Source organism: Ursus arctos, unplaced genomic scaffold (assembly GCF_023065955.2).
Source record: "Ursus arctos isolate Adak ecotype North America unplaced genomic scaffold, UrsArc2.0 scaffold_32, whole genome shotgun sequence".
NCBI classification, from domain to species: Eukaryota; Metazoa; Chordata; class Mammalia; order Carnivora; family Ursidae; genus Ursus; species Ursus arctos.
Genome location: NW_026623008.1, coordinates 30,158,100 through 30,177,103, shown reverse-complemented (window position 1 = coordinate 30,177,103; position 19,004 = coordinate 30,158,100). Strand labels below are relative to the sequence as shown.

General features: G+C 39.1%; 1 protein-coding gene across 1 annotated transcript in view; it reads right to left on the bottom strand.

Moving 5' to 3' along the window:
- Window positions 1-5,443: 5,443 nt before the first annotated feature.
- Window positions 5,444-19,004, bottom strand: part of RLF (RLF zinc finger) — an 86,109-nt gene continuing 72,548 nt past the window's right edge. The window contains exons 7-8 of the mRNA XM_026516567.4: window positions 16,569-16,710; window positions 5,444-10,572 (exon numbers count right to left, since the gene is read on the bottom strand). Of these exons, the coding sequence (XP_026372352.2) occupies window positions 5,923-10,572; window positions 16,569-16,710 (4,792 nt within the window). The 3' untranslated portion in view covers window positions 5,444-5,922. The remainder of the gene's footprint in view (window positions 10,573-16,568; window positions 16,711-19,004) is intronic.

Genomic DNA, 19,004 nt, shown 5'->3' with positions numbered 1-19,004 from the left:
ACTGAGATCAATTGTGAAGACAGCAAGAATCCAAAAGAGAGTTTGCACCAATAGGAGAGGAGAAGCAAAAAGGAAGAGGAGAAAGGGTCAGTTATGACAATTTTTAGAAAAATACTGTCTGAGGTTATGCCAGTGTGTTCTTTCTGGTTAAAAGAACAGTAATAGGGAGGCTTGGAACAGGAATAATTGTTTTGTTCTTGCAGGAAGGGGTGGTATGGCAAGTTGCTTGGAGTGTCAGAGACACATCCAGAAAATGGAGTCTAGAGTGTGTTGGAAATGTAGTACTTATGTCAGAGTGAAATGACCTACTGATTTATGAGTGACTGCTATTGATATTAAACCCACAGTCTGCTAGTGAGTGACAACAGTCGGAATCCTTTCTAGCAAGGAATAAAATTGATTCAGATAAGACTTTGGATTTGGCTATTATAGGTTAAACATAGGTCAGGAACCGGTAACCAGAAACTTTTTGGAGAAAGATAGGGCTGTGACAACTAAATCATTATTTGAGACTCTCGATACTAGATTACATCTCCCTGTTACATGGCACCTTACACTTTACTTTCAACGCACTTAACACAATTACAGTTATTTGTGCAATTTTTGGTTTAACATCTGTCTTCTCTGTTGTAAACCTAAGGAAGACGGGGACCATGTCCCTTTTATTGACTACTGTATCCCTAGGTCTTGGCACATAGTGGGCATTAAATATTAGGTGAATGCAAAGTCCCCTGGAAGAATTCTAAATATCCTTACAGCCTAAACTGTTCATTCATCAAGTGCTTATTACCATATCTGTGTACTTGTTCATATAGAATCTTTACAGAGTAGCTGTTAAGAGGATAGGCCTTTGGGAGTACAGTGGATCTGGGTTAAAATTTTTGGCTCTTCTATTCACTAACCTTGTTACCTTGAGCAAATTACTTAGCCTGAGCCCTAATATCTTCATTTGTGAAGTGGGAGTAATTCCTACCTTGTAGGTCTGTAATGAGAATTTGGTAATTTGTATGAAAGAACAAGCTACCCATATAGATAAGTATAACTATGATTTGTAGTGACATCCACGACCAAATACAAGGTATTGTCAATCTCAATAGTGTCAGGTGCCTTCGAAGAATCTAGTCTGAAAAGCCCATTAATAGTTTGACTTCCTTCTTAGATGCCTGAAAACCTCCAGTGAAGAATTATCACTATGCAAGGCATGTCATCTCACCTTTAGACAGTTATCCGCCCATGTATCCAGCCAGCCAGCCGTCAGTCACTTCCACCCAGGAGTCTTCCACATCAGACTGCATGAGGACTTTCTGGCTTTCACACTGCAACTTAGGACTCCTAGGTTCTTCATTGCCTTTCAAACAAAATCCAAAATCTACAAGCTGGTTACATGGCACTCAACTATCTGGTTGCTGTTTACCTATCCAGCCTTCTCTCCTTTCCCTTTCCCATCTTTACTCTCAGCACTAGCTATGCCAGACTTGTCAATGTCACAAACACACCACAAAGCCTCTGCACACAACAGGATTATGCTCTCTGGCTAGTTCCTACTGGTTCTTCAGGTTTCGGTTCAAGTATCGCTTCCTCCAGGATGCTTTTCCTGGCCTTGAGTTCCCATCACAGCCACAGCTTCTTTTGTAGCCCTTCGTTTGTAGTGTTTTGTTTATTGTCTATCTTCTAAAAGCAGTGTTCTTGTTTTTTTAAGATTTTATTTGAGAGAGAGAGAAAGCATGAGCAGGAGGGGAACAAGGAGACTCCCCACTGAGAGGGGAGCATGATGTGGGATTCAATTCCAGGACTCTAGGATCATGACCTCAGCCAAAGGTGGATGCTTAAACCACTGAGCCACCCAGGCGCCCTACTGTCTATCTTCTTCACTAGACTCTAACTTCCACGATGCAGGAAACCTACTGTGTCATGTTCAACACTCGGGAACTAGCAGATGGTATGTGCTTAGTGAATATTTGGCTATAGCTTTCCTGTGCTTCCAGTCTTCTCTATTTTACTGGCTAAACCTGTCAAATACAGGGTGACAGGTTTTTAAATCTCCTGACTATCCTGGTTACCTTTCTCAAAGTGGTTCGGCCTTCCAAATGCAGTGTGTCACAGAATCTATTCCTGCAGGTGTAGACCAAGCAGGTCAGATTAGAGTGGGGCACTCTCCAGACTCAGCTCTACCCGACAGGAGGCTTCGCCCCTGAGCCAGCAGTATAAAGCCAGGAGGCATCACAGTCTGTTGTGGGGGTGGGAAGTGGGGAGAAGGGACTGAGCAACTTCTCTTTTACAAGTTTCTCTCAGAAAGAAAAATGGACTCACAGAAATGAACTGGTTTTCCTCTCTTTCCTCAAATGAGAAAATATCAATAATAGATGTGTGATTGGAACTGAATCTGCATGACCTGGCTTTTACTTACACTTCAAACTTTATTTCCCATTATTCACTTCCACAAACAATACACTCATTTAATGACAGAAACTATGGTTTTTTTTGTACTTTAAATGCCATGTGCAACTTTCCAATGTTCTTCCTTCACATAAGTTCCCCTGATATCCTTCCAGTCAGAAGAAACTGGAGACTAGGCTCCATCTAGTCCCAGCTTCTATCGGCTAGGCAAAACACTTCACCTTTAAGTTTTTATCTGTCAAATGAGGGTTAACAGTACCTACTTCATGAAGTTATGAAAATTCAGTAAGATATTTTATGTAAAGTGCTTTTAGAAAAGTGTAATTATCCATGGGGCGCCTGGGTGGCACAGCGGTTAAGCGTCTGCCTTCGGCTCAGGGCGTGATCCCGGCGTTCTGGGATCGAGCCCCACGTCAGGCTCCTCCGCTATGAGCCTGCTTCTTCCTCTCCCACACCCCCTGCTTGTGTTCCCTCTCTCCTGGCTGTCTCTACCTCTGTCAAATAAATAAATAAAATCTTTAAAAAAAAAAAAAAAAAAGTGTAATTATCCTGAATTCTCACAGTACTTTCCATTTTGTTCTAGTCATTGCTTCACAAGTTTTTCTGTGCCTATGAATCATCTAGAGATTTTACTAAAATGCAGATTTGGGGCCAGAAGGCCTGGAGTAGGGCCTGGCCTGACATTCTACACTTCTAACAAGCTCCAAGGTGATGCCCATGCTGTTGCTCCACTGCCACAGTTGGAACAAATTTACTTTGGTATTTTTATCTCCCAAAGCACCTAAAACTGTCTCTAAATATGGGTGCACTTAAATATTTGGTTAATGACTAATTCCATCCTCCAGTGACTATGTCCTTGGCAATGCAGTCAAAGTAGGCAACCTGGGACAAAGAGAGGATAGACTTGGGATGGAAACTCTAGGAATACTAATCAAAACTTTCTTCGCCATCATCCCCCACCCTCTCTCTCACACACGTGTTCATGAACATGGGGAAACAATGAAACAAGAGAATGCTGGGTAAACGGATAGAATGAAAGTGTCTGGCACTCTCAACTTATACACCTCATTTAAGGGGGCATTCTTGAATTTAAAAAGGTTCTGAGGGGCACCTGGGTGGCTCAGTCAATTAAGCCTCCAACTCTTGATTTCAGCTCAGGTCGTCATCTCAGGGTCATGGGATAGAGCCCTGTGTGGGGCTCTGTGCTCAGTGAGGAGTCTGCTTGTTCCTCTCCCTCTGTTCCTCCCCCCCCCCGCCGCTCTCTAATAAATAAAATCAATCTTAAAAAGTAAAAATAAAAACAAATAAAAAATAAAAAGGCTTTAAGAACAAAGTCAATGCTTCCAGGTTTGCACCAGCATTGGGACAAATCCCAAAGACACATGAAGTAAAAATGATAGTACTAAAAGCACAGAAATAACCCTCTTACCTTCTGTATTATCATAGAACTGCACATGCTCCGTTTGACATAAAACATTGTCTTTAATAAAGATCAAATGAAGCAAGCGCTCCAACTGGAACAGAAAGTAATCTTATGATGAACCACTGTGGCTTGTACTTGAAGCAAACTTCCAATAGAGTTTTGAAAATTAGGGTTTGGTTCCACTACAAACGGACTCACTTGGTCCTTTCAGGGGGTAGAAGTTAGGAGTAGTTGAATGGATATAGTTCAGCAAATTACCAACTTTCTCTTGTTCTGGGCTAAAAATCTCTAGTATAAGGAATTTAAAGAATGAAGCCACCAGATGTTTCTCATACTTAGATCACAGAAAGTGATTTTTCAAGAGGATATCCCCTATCTTTTCACTTATAGGTGAGGAAACTGAAGCCGACAGAAAAGGTCCCAAGGAATCAGTAGTAGCCTTAGCCTCTGAGATGTTCCCCAGTTTCTGCCACTTTTTCTTTCAACAGAATCTTGAGAACCCTCTGTTCAGAACCTACCAGGATCTGAACCATGAAACCACCTGGGCACGGGGCAGGGGTGTGCTTCAGACTTAGGGTAAGGAGGTGACAGAATGAAATTCCTTAAGAGCTGACAAAACAAAACAAAACTACAAAGTTTAAGAGTCAGAGCAAAGATCTTGAAATCCTAACCACTGGCGTAAGAAAGGGATGTTAGGAGTGTCTGACTCACTTCATTGCTAGCTAATGAAAGTGACTGAGAACCTCACAAGCACAGAGAATAAAGCTGCTGTATTTATAAGAACACACTGCTTTCCTTGTCATCAGACATATGTGGCTCACAGTCCACTGAGGCTCAACACATCCAAAGACCAAGCTCATCTTGGCTTTCCATCCTCTTTCCCCAAATTCATTTCTTCCTTTTGCATTCCCTCCTCAATCGGACGCATCACTACTGAATCTTTCAGTTTTCCTAAAAATATTTTTTTCACCCTCCAAGGCCTAACAACCCTCTCTTTAAATTTCTCACTTTCATCTCCTCTTCCTTGTGCTGCAACTATCAGTATAGTCTCACCAAATTTGCCTCAGATACTTCAACAGTCTTAGTATGTTTCCATTCTCAGCCCCTCAAATCACACTCACGTTATCTACAAATTGTTATTAATTTAACATTACAATTAACATTATCATGTTATTTTGTTCAAATCCTTCAAAGGCTCTCAGCTGCCTGTGGATTCAAGTTCAAACTCCTTAGCATTCGTGGTTGGGTTCCTGTCCATCTATCGCTACAATAATCTCATCCACCTCAATGCTCCCCTTCATTGCAGCCTACCAAATTATCTGTAGTTCCCTGGAAACATCACTGTGTCCATCTATGCCCTTCATGTTCTCATTCTACCCGGACAACTCCTGGACATTCTCTTTTGGAGCTATGTTGACTCTCAGAGTTAATTACTCAATTTCAGAATTTTCTTTGCACAAAAGTTTTAAGACAATAGTCATTCAGAAAGAAGCTTGATCTAAATGGCTTGGTTAGTAAGAAACGAAAAACTACTGGGGCAAAATATAAGTGCACATTCCAGAAAATACAAGTGCAGTTTCAGTCTATGTATGGCAGGAAAACTCATTATGAGTAAACAAGAAATGGGTGAAAAATTGTAATTTATTGAAACTCAACTCAAAAAATATAAGATGCTGTAGTGTACAATATATTACACAAAGCACCCTCAGGTGCACATTCAAGTCAAGTAAGAACTCCATATCCCTTTCCCTAGCCCTCCCACCCTGGGATCTTAGTATTTGTTCCATATACAATCATGCACACTTAATTTGAAAAAGGAAGCCCCAATATATTTTGATGTATTAATTAGCACCAAACAAGAGTACAGTTCCATTTCTTTTTTTAATAAACAAACAAACAAACAAAAAACCCAATCAATAAACCAACTGGAGAGCTAATGGACTCAGCCAATACTGCTGACAGAGATATTATACATTCATGTAAATACACAGCCTATTCTACCCTAAACAACGGTGTGGCTGGTTCTCAGCCTTTGTTCAAGTTGGCAATTGTCCCCATGTTGCAGTGTTGGAGCCAGTCTGTTTCTAAAACAAAATTGCTATTTAGGAACTTCCTACACAAAGCTCATCTGTCTTTTTTGTTGGAAACAAGTCTAAAATTGGTGTGGAAAACTTAGATCTTTCAAGGACAACCACTGGCCGAAGATAATGAAGCTGTTTTAAGGCAAGCTCTCCACAGTCTGTTAATGCTTTGTCCAATACAACCCTCAGGTTTTCCAAGGAAGGAACTGTTCCTGTCTCCGCTACTATCAAAGGTGGGATTGCAGTCAGGTTCTCATGAATTGCAGAGTCACTGGAAGAATGAGGTATGTCAACTTCAGGGTCATTGTCATTCACCATATTATTTGCCATAACACTCCCTGTTAAGTCATTACTGGGTTGTGAAGAATTACTTAATGTTAAGTGCTCTGAAGGCTCCCAATCATCAAAATCGTCTTCTTTCTCTTCACTTTCCTGAATAAATTTCAGAAATGAAGATTCAAATCCCATAGGTTTATAAGTCTTCAAATCAAATGACCTGGGCTGTGGATGCTTCCTAAAATTTTCTTTTGGGACATGGGTTGAGTTTTTTACAGTGTTTTCTTGCCCTGAACTTTGCTGCCCGGTTTCGGAGTCTTTGAGCCTTGGTAAAGGCAGCTGGAAACTTGTGAAATAAGTCCCACTTTCAGTCCCGCTAGGATTAGGTATGGGATTTTCTATTTTACAAGGAGGAGGCTGAACTATATTACATTGTTCCAAAGAAGTGGTTTCCGAACTATGGTTACATTTCAAAGTTCCTCTGTAGAGCAGATTATCTGCATCAAACACCGGTTTGCTTTCTGTACATCCTTTCTGACCTCCCTCCCTTTCGCCTGGATGAAGGGAATCCGTGTTCTGGGCAGGCACGCTAATGTCACCTGGGGAATGGCTGTGCTTTGTGTGCTCTGATTCACAGCTATTTTCTTCTTTCTTTATATAGGGCTCTGCTTCAGAAGGGGGCTCCTCCTTAATTTTGGTACCATACTTAACACAGACGACAAGATTTTCCATCTGTTGCTCTAAATAAGCACTACTCATCTGATGGGTGCGTTTATAATGCCTCACTATGCTGCTCTCCAACTTCACCACAGATAAGCATCCTTGAACCATGCAGGGGTACTGTGTGTGCTCAGACTGCTCCACACACATATGGAGGGCTTCGGCTCTTGTTTTGAAACTAATTGGAGCCTTCTTTTCTTTGATTAAAGTACATTTTTTAGCCTTAGCATTAAAGGATCTCCTGGTAGTCTGCTGTTCATGCCCTTGAGCGAGCGCCGTTGGACACACCTTTTCACTCCTTAGTAGCCTTTCATTTGCCACTTTCTGGCTTCTAAACAGATCATCGTAATAGTCCTTATGTCGGTAATATACATGTTGAGAATAATTACTGCGATGGGTGAAAATCTGGCCACAGCCATTAAGATCACAATGAATTTCATAATCCGAATGTATTTCTCCTTCAATATTATGCTGTTCCATCAAGTGGTGCTTCAACTTGCTGAATGTATAAAAAACAGCAGGGCACTGAGGCTGGTTACAGGAAAACCGTGCTGCAGATTCAGCTTCGGAAAGCACTTTAGGCTCTTCGATATGGTCTAGGTTATGAGAGTCACTACAGTGCTTAGCAAGGGCTTTGGAACACAGGAAACGTTTGTTACATTCCTTATACTTGCAAGCAAATATCTTTTTACATTTGACAAGTTCCCGTTTGGTTCTTGCTTTGTCTTTCTCTAAACATAACTGTTCTTTGTTGTACTGATGTACAGTTCTGTAATGACGAATCAAGCCTTTCAGATTGGTGAATGAGGAGTTGCAAGTTTTATGGATACAATGGAATGGTTTGTGGTATTTATTCAAAATATAGCAGAGATTTCCTTTAGCAACAGTTCTCCTGCTACCTCGTCCCTCTCGTCCTTCTCGTTCTTCTCTATGGCTACCTATTGGTGACGAAATATCAGAGGTTTTACTTTCTGTTTCTTCACAAGATGACTCCAAATCTGTTTCGGAACTGCATTCATCCTTTTTAGTGTGACAGTGTGGCTTCTCAGAGTTACTGCTGGGATCACCGCCAAGTTCTGCCGAGCAATCACCTTTCAATCTGTCTACTGAGCATGGGCCTTCATGATCACATTTTTCATTATCTAACAGTTTGTGAGTTACTCTGTCACTGCCAATTTGATGTTTATTTTTATAATGAATCCTCAGGTGCGTTTTTCTTGTAAATGACCTTTGGCAAATATGACACTGGAATGGAGAATACCGATGTTGAAACATAGTTAACTGAAGGACTTTTTCTTTTGAATAATTATGTTTTTTAAGATAATGCATTAACAAAGCCTCTCTGGTCACAAATTCATATTTGCATCCTTGAAGCTCACAGAAAAAAGGCTTAGCCGCCAACTGTGCAAGGTACTGACTTGGCATATTCTCATCTTGATTCTGAAAATTAAGGTCTGAGATAGTAGGTGAAACCGATTGAAGAGACTTAGCACCGCTGGATGGGTACCCCTGCAATGACCCTGAGAAAGATCCATGTGTTATTGAGTTTTTCAAGCTTAAATGTTTCAAGCGTAACAAAAGTTCCAACATGGTATCCTCTGTACACGGCCGTTTAGAAGCACAAATGGAAGCTTCTGAGGAATAACCTTGATATTCTCGCTTGCATTTAGTATGAATATTGTGATCTAGACCTTCATCTGGAGAGTCACTGTTTGTATCTGAGCTGGGTTTAGGTTCTGCATCAAACTTTTCAGCTGTCTGATTATGTTCATTACCCGAACAGGGAAAGAGATCTTTTGTCTTTATCTTTTTGGGTTTGAAATGGTACGGATGAACCTTCCGTAGATGCTTCTGCATCCCTCTTGCATTTTTGTACGTGGAACCACAGCCATCGAAACCACAGGTAAACTTAGTCCCATCAAAACAAACTGCCACATTGGAACATTTTTCTTTTAAACTGGAGGGCACGAAGACTTTCTCATGAGATAATAATATATCCTGCATGGTTTCAGAGTGATCCAGTGTATCAATTAACTCTTCATTCATGGAAGCTGAAGAGCTATGACTTAACTGATCACTAGAATTACTGTCACTGTTTTCTTTCAGATTTTCTGCAGTTTCTATTTGAGAACTAGCTGATCCTGCGCAGAAAAGAAGATCCTCAGGTAAATGTGGTTTATCAGTTTGGTCAAGCAGAGGGGGCTGATCGATACAACCTTGCTTTTCACCTGGTGCAGCCTCCTCAAGTTTCACCGATTTCTTCACATCTCCGTTCGAACTTTCAACGTTATGCATTGAGAGGTGATCCTGGTATTCAATTTTAGAATAATAGAATTTTTTACAGCCAACAAAGTTGCATGTGTAAGATGCATCCCTAAAGTGTTGTGCTTCGTGGTGGTAAAGCTGTCCCAAGTCACTGAAAACAATATTACAGCCATTTAATTCACATTTATAACGCAGATCATCATGTTTTTGTTTATGGTTAAGTAGTTCATTCACTGATCCAAACCTTGCATAGCAATCTATAGATACACACATATAAGGTTGAGGACCACAATGCACTTGTTCATGCTCCCGCAGGTGAAAAGCAGACATGAAATGTCGTCGACAATAAGTACACTTCTCTCTTCTGTTTTTCATATCCAAGTAATGCTTGGCATTTTCATCATTATTTTGGTGTTCAGCTTTAAGATGCACACTTAAGTATTTAAACTGCTTAAATACACGGGAACAGTCTGTGCCAGGACATGGGTACAAATCTCTGTCTTGCAAGTGGCAATCTTCTAATTTGCTGAATGTGACATATTCATGAGACTCTCCTTTGGCTTGTTCATCCAATGACTGGTTTTGCTCCAGGGTTGCAGAGGGGCTCTTGGGACAAATCCCCTTTTGAGAGCCTTTCAACAGTAACTTCTTTCTAGAGCGGTCCCTTCTGCTTGGTGGCATTTTAACATGTTCCATCACATGAGGAACAAATATTTCTTTTCTCTTGAATTTTTTAATACAAACCGGACAGGTGTAAATTCCATCTTCCATATGCATCTTAGAATGATGAAGAATCCTGGCCTCTATACATTCCCGCTTACATAACAAACAGAAAAATTTGTACTGAAGCCACCTCTGGTACCTTTCAGAAGAACCAATGGGTTTTTTGTCTCTTTTCTCCTTATGCTGATCTGTCAAGTCTCTTCTTCTGTATTGTTTATCTTCTTTACCTTCCTCATAGTCACTGAGAAATGACTCTAAAACATCTGTGTCATTAATAGACATTTCATAGCCACTTAGATCATCATCAGAATCGGAGGCTTCTTGTCCTAGCAGTTGGTGGCAGTGTCGTTTTAAAGTTTTCCAGTCCCAAAATTCAGGATCAAAAGGCCAGTGGGCCTTTAAAGCCAGTAAGAGCTCACATCGGAGAGAATTTGGAACTGGTGCATTTTCTTCATCAAATTTTTGATCTGGTTGCAAATACAGTTCTTCCAACATATTAAATCCATCCAAACTGGGTTCAATTAAGAATTCTGTAAGCTGACAAGCTCGTCTGACTTCTAAATCTTCTGGTAAAAGACAAGCAATTGTTTTACAAACTGATGCCTTCATTTCTTCATCCTCACTTGATCTGAGTTGAAGAGCTCTGACACATAGTAAAATTGACACCCCAAGACCAGCATCCTGTGCCTATAAGAAAAAGAGGGGGGGGAGTTATTATTCTTTTTCATTATGGAAATACTACATAACTTTCACTGGTAAGATGTATACTCCTCAAAACTTTTAGAGTTCTTAAATTTTATCTTTAATCTTTCTTCCTGCAAGTTACATTTAGATCCTTCTTATCTCAACATGCAAAGGACTGGATTAGATGTTACAACCATGAACAATAACAATGTACATTTACAGAATGTCCAACTTTGTAAGGCACTGCATACTAAAGCACTCTCTAACCCTCAAGGAATCTGCTTATATGCCAAATGTATAAACAATAAAGGTACATGAATTCAAAGGAATTCAGGATAAATAAGGTCATTGAAGGATTCAAAAAAGAATTGTCTTAAGCTGGTTAGGAAGGACAGGGCTTAAATAAATGGGTATAAGAGGAAACACCTGTATAAAAGTGAGTCTAGGACTGAATTCAATTGAAGAAACACATGTGTAATGAACAGCTGGGTGTTTCCAAAATCTTAAGGCTAAAATAAAAGACTGTCCCCATTTCCTCCCCCGCCTTTTTTTTATAGAGGGGGAAGGGGCAGAGGGAGAGAGAGAATCTTAAGTAGGTTACATGCCCAGCATCGAGCCCAACGTGGGGCTGGATCTCACAAACCCTGAGATCATAACCTGAGCTGAAATCAAGAGTCCAATGCTTAACTGACTGAGCCACCCAAGGGACCCTCCCCATTTTCTCCTAAAAGAATTAGTACTTTAGGGGCGCCTGGGTGGCTCAGGCGTTAAGTGTCTGCCTTCGGCTCAGGGTGTGATCCTGGCATTCTGGGATCGAGCCCCGCGTTGGGCTCCTCCACTTGGAGCCTGCTTCTTCTCTCCCACTCCCCCTGCTTGTGTTCCCTCTCTCGCTGGCTGTGTCTCTGTCAAATAAATAAATAAAATCTTAAAAAAAAAAAAAAGAATTAGTACTTTAGTACTAATATAGTACACTATAAGTGTACTGCATCTCAGCTTCCCATGGGAAAACCAACAGATTTAAAATCTCTCTATACCGGTGATGGGTAGTAAGGAGGGCACGTATTGCATGGTGCACTGGGTGTTATACACAACTAATGAATCATCGAGCCTTACATCGGAAACCGGGGATGTACTGTATGGTGACTAACATAATATAATAAAAAATCATTAAAAAAAAAAATAATAAATAAATAAATAAATAAAAGAAAAAAGAAATATTGGTGCTTTAAAAGTGCAGAAAGAAAACAGAACTGCTCATAACAGCCAAAACGTGCAAGCAACTCCAATATCCATCAATGAAAACTAAGGGAGTCAAGTATGGTATTTTCGTACATTACAGCATACCTCCATTAAAATGAATGAACTGCTTCCACATAACAGCCCTATGAATGAATTTCACAAATAAAATGTTGAAAGAAAAAAAGGAAAAAAAAAAAAATCTCTCTATAGCAACCGTTCTTAGAAACTAACCAAAAATCAGGAAAAAGATCTGGTCACATGTGATAAAAGGCTAGTGCATACAAGATGACTTATGTAAGAAGTTGAAATGGAATGTGAAAATATTATGAGCAAAGACAAGTGGGATTATATGGCAGAGAGGCTTAAAATACAGTACTTAAGAGCATAAGAGTTTTAAAAAAAAGTAATCTCAAAGAAATAAATAAAATTTAAAAAAAAAAAAAAGGTAATCTCTACGTCCAACGTGGGGCTCAAATTCACGACTCCGAGATCAAGACCAGTGTGCTCTACCAACTGAGCCAACCAGGTACCCCAAGAGCATAGAATTTTCAATCAGCCTTTTGAACCCCAGCTTCACTGCAGTGCCAAGTTCTTAACTCCTAAGCTGTTGCTGCCTCATCTATAAAATGATAACAGCAGTGGTAATATTAGATTTTCCTCTTAACATTATTATAAAAATGAAGTAAGATAATATAAAGTGATTACTACATTGCTGGCATATCGTAACTATTCATCAGAATACCATATAAAATAACTGAGGATAAATTCTACTGTTCAAATCAGTAATCAATTTGTTAAGCAATTATTCTGTGTTGGGTACCATTCCAAATTCTAGGAACACAAAGAAACAACTACCATCAATTTACAGAACTGTTACTACGTTCTAGGCACTTCTCCAAATACTCTTTTCATACATTATCCTCATTTTATAGATGAAGAAACCAAGGCTCATCACGTTAATTGCCCAATGTCACCAGGCAGTGAGTAGAGAAACAAGGATTTAAACTTAAAGCAATCTCTGTGCATAACCTTAGTTCTTAACCACTTTTAAGCCGGTAAGAATTCCAAAGGTTATCTGACACGGTTATAACCTATGCGCCCTGGGTATAATATGCCACACCACTCCTGTTTTCAGCTACCTAGTTAAAAATCAATTTAGTCATGTCCATCAATGCCGTTTAATTCAGTTCTGCATTCCATATCCTAATTCTAATTTATTCACCACTCTTTTAACAAGTACTTCTTGTTATACCTGTTCAGAATGTGTAACAGTGTTTTTAGACTGTCTTTTGAAAAGTGCTTAGTGATTTCCTAGATTTTACCATTTCAACCAGACTTGGCTGTTTAAGAAAGAATGGACATTCTTTGCTGTTTATCTCAGTCTTCCAAAAAGGAGTTTAATAGTAATTTGTTGAGAACCTATGAGTTATTTTAAAACTTACCAGACCCTCCAAGTCCCCTGTGCTCTGATTTACAAATGATAATCTTCTATCACATTATGCAATTTGTCTAGTCCTGACTCTTCTGCAAACTAGGTTGATGATCCTTACAAGTTACATACCTCTAATTTTCAGCTTCTTCATTACTAAAGAGAAGGAATTAAACTAGACAAAGTCTTGTTTTGCAAACAGTAAGCACCATATGTCAAACCAAAAAGGGCCCCATGGCCAAATAAACTGGATTCATGATGATCCCTCTTCTTATTACTTTCACTTCAAAATACAACCTCATCCACATCCATTCTGTCATACTATTTTTAAAGTCTAACAACTCCAAGCACCTTATTTATTTATTTTTAAGTAGGCTCCATGCCCAACGTGGAGCCCAACTCGGGGCCTGAACTCATGACCCTGAGATTAAGACCTGAGCTGAGATCAAGAGTTGGATGCTCAACTGACTGAGCCACCCAGGCGCCCCTACTCTAAGCACCTTTATGTGATGATCTGGTTTAAGCTATTTATAGAAAACGGAAGCCCAGAAAATAAAGAGGTACTATTATAAAGCCTTCTCCATTACACACTCACTGTTGCCTTCTGCAAGAGGCCTAAACCCCACAGCTTTTCAGTATCATTAACCTGTTCCATCCCAAGGGCTATGTCACTGGTTACTAGCTGTCTCCCAATATCCCCTTTTGCTACAAAAACAGAATGCCTGATTTCTATCTGATTACAAAGTAACCTGAAATAATGAATATATCTCACCTCCCTTGCAGCTAAATATAGCCATGCGGGTGTGTATTGGAAGGAGTGAGGAAAAGGTGTATCATAGTGTGGTTTGTGTGGTCTGCCCCTCTCTCCTCACCCCCTGGCACCTTGCTGTCTAGAATGGAGGAGACATGATACCTAGGATTGGAATAGTTAGGTCTCAGATTATGAGATGGAAACCATGTGTTGATGGCAGACAAACAAAAGGAACCTGGGTTTCTGGTATGTGGAGCCACCAACAGCAACCTTGGCCTGTCTGCCTGGATTATCTACCCATATGAGAGGGGGAGAAACTTCCATCTTCTTTAGCTCACTACTATTGTGGGATATCCACCATTCACTGCAGAACTAGATCCCAACTGAAAGAGGCTAGATCATCTCTCTTTAAAAACCCAGAGATGAGTCTCTCAATTTGAAAGGAATTCTACACTCAGTCCCCTTCCACCTACCAGTCCACATCTTTTCTACCCTTCAGGCTAGTTATCATGAATTATTATAGTGGAAAGTACCCTAGACTAGGATTAAAGAGAAATGGGTTCTGGTTATGCAAGTGGACAGCAAATTCCTTCGTCTGTGTCAGAAACCCATTTTCCCTAGTCCTCTAGTAGCTTTCCCATTTTCTGTGGCTCCTCATGGTAATTCTAAGATGACCCCCCAGTGACCCTCACCTTTGTATGATCTCCTCTCCTCAAGTTTAAATGGATCCTGTAAATACAGTATCCATTCCTATGATTATGTCATATGGCAAAAAGGACTGTGCAGGTGTAATTAAGGCCCCAAGTCAGTTGATCTTAAGACAGGTGGATTACCTAGGTGGGCCTGACCTAATCATTTAAGCCCTTTAAATTTAGGTTTGGAAGTCAGATTTACAGAAGGTCAGATTCGAATTAGGAGAATTCCTTATACTTCTGCTGGCTTAAAAATGCAGGTATGGGATGAGGGAGGCTTCTAGTAGCTGAAAATAGAATGTGGCTGACAGCTGTCAAGAAAATGAGGACCTTGGTCCTACAATCAAAAAGAACTGAATTCTGTGAGCAATAAGAATGAACTTAGAAGCGGATTTTCCACAAAGCTTCTAGATAGGAATGCAACCTGGTCAACACCTTGATGTCACCTTTGTGATGCTCTGAGCAGCAAACCTTGCCACGCTGTGCTACACTGTGTCCTACAACACCGTAGCTAACAACTGGGTATTGTTTTTAGTGCTAAGTTTGTGGTAGTTTCAATGCAGCAATAGAACACTAATACTTTCCTTAAAGATTACAAAACTTTTTTTTTTTTTTTTTTAAAGATTTTATTTATTTATTCGACAGAGATAGAGGCAGCCAGCGAGAGAGGGAACACAAGCAGGGGGAGTGGAAGAGGAAGAAGCAGGCTCATAGTGGAAGAGCCTGATGTGGGGCTCGATCCCATAACGCCAGGATCACGCCCTGAGCCGAAGGCAGACGCTTAACCGCTGTGCCACCCAGGCGCCCCTAAAGATTACAAAACTTCTTAAAGGCCGGTTCTAAAACTAATTTTTTAAATAAAGCAAGTTCTGTAATTGCTTGCACATGTTTCTGTGATAGGAGATACAACTGGATTCACAGTGATTAAAAATAATTATCACCTAACTTATCTGACCACAAATTTACTTTTAATAAAATGTTCTACCTTTTCCTATCCTTACCATTGAAGACCAGACCAACATATTTCAAATAAAGTACAGAATATAGACGTTTAAAACATTAAAGGAGACAGTATGTATCAAAGATACAACTGTGCCTTGACTTTAGTATAATCAATCCTTGAATGTTGTCAGAGAAGTAACCCCTAAAACACACCCATTAACCATTACATATATGGGTATGTTGAGAGCTCAGTTATTAGCAAATACTAAAAACAACATAAAAATAGAGCACAGTATAAGATTCATTCTGAATCTCTAGGCTGGTAGTGTGTGTGTGTGTGTGTGTGTGTGTGTGTGTGTGTGTGTGTATGTGTGTACACACACATATATATGGCTGAACTCAAAACACAAGGCTTTATACATGGCACCTCATTTCATTTTAGGAAATATTTATTTCCTAAAAATATCTACCTTGTTTCCTATTGGTTTGTACAGAAGTTTACAATTTGTATAGAGTTGATTCTGGAACCGTTCTATTATTTCAAAACTTAGAAAATGTATCACTCCATTCTTAAGGAAAATATAAAAAATACAATTAGATTTTCTTTTATAATAATTCAGTTAATATGCAAACAAACACACATGTAAAAAAAACAGAAAACTGTTTTAGTAAAAGTAGATATAGGGTAGTTGAGGTGACAGCCCCAAAACATAATCTTCCTTTCCTCCAATGGTCTGTCACTTCAAATCACTATTTTCCATTAAGAAAAGCTGTGGATTCCAGAAGATCAATCTGCAGAAATGGCTAATTATGTCCAATTCCACAATCTTATTAAAGCCCATTATTTCTCTATTTCCCTCATCTAAGAGGAGTTGCCTCCGAAGTTATCTCCCCACTCATTTCTTCGTTTTAGGACAATCATCATAAAAAAAGTAAAATTACTCACTTCAGTTTGTATAACTCTAATCAGGCAAAATAAATGCTGCTGTGTTTTAGCTATGACACCAAACTGACGACAGCGCTCCAAAAAAGTGTCTAAAGAAGGGTCAATTCTTCTTTGCAGTTTACTCCAAAAGAGAGTCAATTCCCTATGAAAAGAAAGATTAAGGTAAAACATTTAAAGCAACTGGTATTTGCTGTTCACCTCCCCACCCCATTTTGGTGTTTTGTTATTTATAAAAATAAGTTAATAGTAAGCAAAAACTAGAAAAAAAAGGCTATCAATATTCCCTATTGTATCCTCTCAAACTGGTAAAACTGTTGAGAATCCTCCCTGAAAATTCCACTACTTTTTTCTTCTTTGCGGCGGAAAAAAGTAAAAACAGCAAAGACTACTTCCTTTATGTTGACATTTTGTTTTTTTAAGTGGGTTCCATGCTAGGCTCAGTGTGGAGCCCAATGAGGGGCCCAAACTTACAATCCTGAGGCCAAGATCTGAGCTGAGTGAGACCAAGAGTCAGACACTCAACCAACTGAGCCACCCAGGGGCCCCTTTACACTGACATTTTAAAACACTTAGATCCCATCTTGTTCCAAAAGGTTTTACCCCTTATACTGGTAATTATATTGACTGAATTAAACCTTATCCTAGTGGGCAGGGATCATCTGACATCCCTACACTGCTAACAAAATATATAAACTAATAAATATCCTAACAGTACACTTCTCCACACTAATCTCCTGCCCCTTTCCAGCTCTAAAATGTCATGATGCTACTTAGGCATGTATCTGGGGATGTTTAAATATTACTAATAAAATTAGTAAAATGGCACTCTTGGAAATGGCTAAAATACAAGAATCCTACAAATATTCATTATGGAAACAAAGAAAAGCTTGGAAAGATTAAGTTAATTAAAAGTACTGAATGGGTTAAGAGAAAACTCTTAAGGAAAAGCACTAGAAACTCAAAAATGCCTAGGATAAAAATGTTAACATGAATCAGAAATACGAATGCAAAGTAAGTTTAGAGAGAATGTTACCACTTAAAAAAAGTGACTTTTTTCTGTACACTCCAATATATACAGTAATATCTGTTAAATAATTTTCATTAAAAAAAGTATTTTCACAAGCCAGTTTTAGGACACCAATATCTTATTGCTATTAAAAGACTATTCTAGGAAGCTGGGCACAAATACAAAGCTTAACATACGAACATATCTTTTTTTATAACAGAAAATAAACATATTTAACAGAACTTATTTTGTTATATTTTTAAAGAGGTAACTGGGGTTTTCATATGGTGAAATTCTTACAAACATATAAAACTTGCCTCAAAGACTGGATATGGAAATGGATATATGCCTTAAAAAATAGTGATGAAAAGATAATGTTACGTGATGGCAAATTTGAGTTATAATAAATAAAATTAACTTAAAATTCCTTTAACTATTTGTGTGTGGTGACTAGTGTTGCTTTCCTAACCAGGAAAAGTAAAACTGAGACAGATCACCTTTGAAAATAGCTACTGGCCAGTCAAGTAATCGGGATGACTGTTCATTTTTAAACCCATAAGACTGCTTCTTTTAGATGTGAAGTACCTTAGTAATAAAAAGTTTTGAGAATAGTGCAAAATTCAGAATAACAAAGGACGTGGAGAATTATATATGCTCAGAGATAAAAAAGAGTTCTATCAAAATATATGTATAATATCTATCCTATTTGAAAAGAACAAAATTACCAAAACCAGTAAAACCTGATTATGAAGAGAAAAGCATAAGGAATACCCACAATCTAAAAATTCATCAACTACCTAGATGCTTAAAGTTAGGCAAATCTGATAAAGTGATAAGTAAGTTGAGAATTAAAGTCTCTGCAATAATTTTTTTTTTAAAGATTTTATTTATTTATTTGACACAGAAAGACAGCTAGCAAGAGAGGGAACACAAGCAAGGAGAATGGGAGAGGAAGAAGCAGGCTCCCAGCGGAGAAGCCTGACATGAGGCTTGATCCCGGAACGCCGGCATCACGCCCTGAGCCGAAGGCAGACTCTTAACGACTGAGCCACCCAGGTGCCCTGAAATAATTTTTCTGAAAAATTATTTATTTTAGGGTACAGAAGCAGAGGGAGAGGGAGAGCGAGAATCTCAAGCAGACTCCCTGCTGAGTGAGGAGCCCACCGTGGGGCTTGATCCCATGACCAAAAATGATATGTGAGTCGAAATCACAAGTTGGACACTTAACCAACTGAGCCACTCAGGCACCCCTCAAATAATTTTGCTTCTCCCTCTGCTTCTGCACCCCACCCTCTGTGCGTGCACGGTCTCTGTCTCAAATAATAAAAAATATTTTTTTAAAAAGTAAAATAAATCAGAATGTCTAGGGCTCGATTTATTCTAAATTAAGTACTTCAAACTACAGTTATCTTAAATCCAAATAACCATGA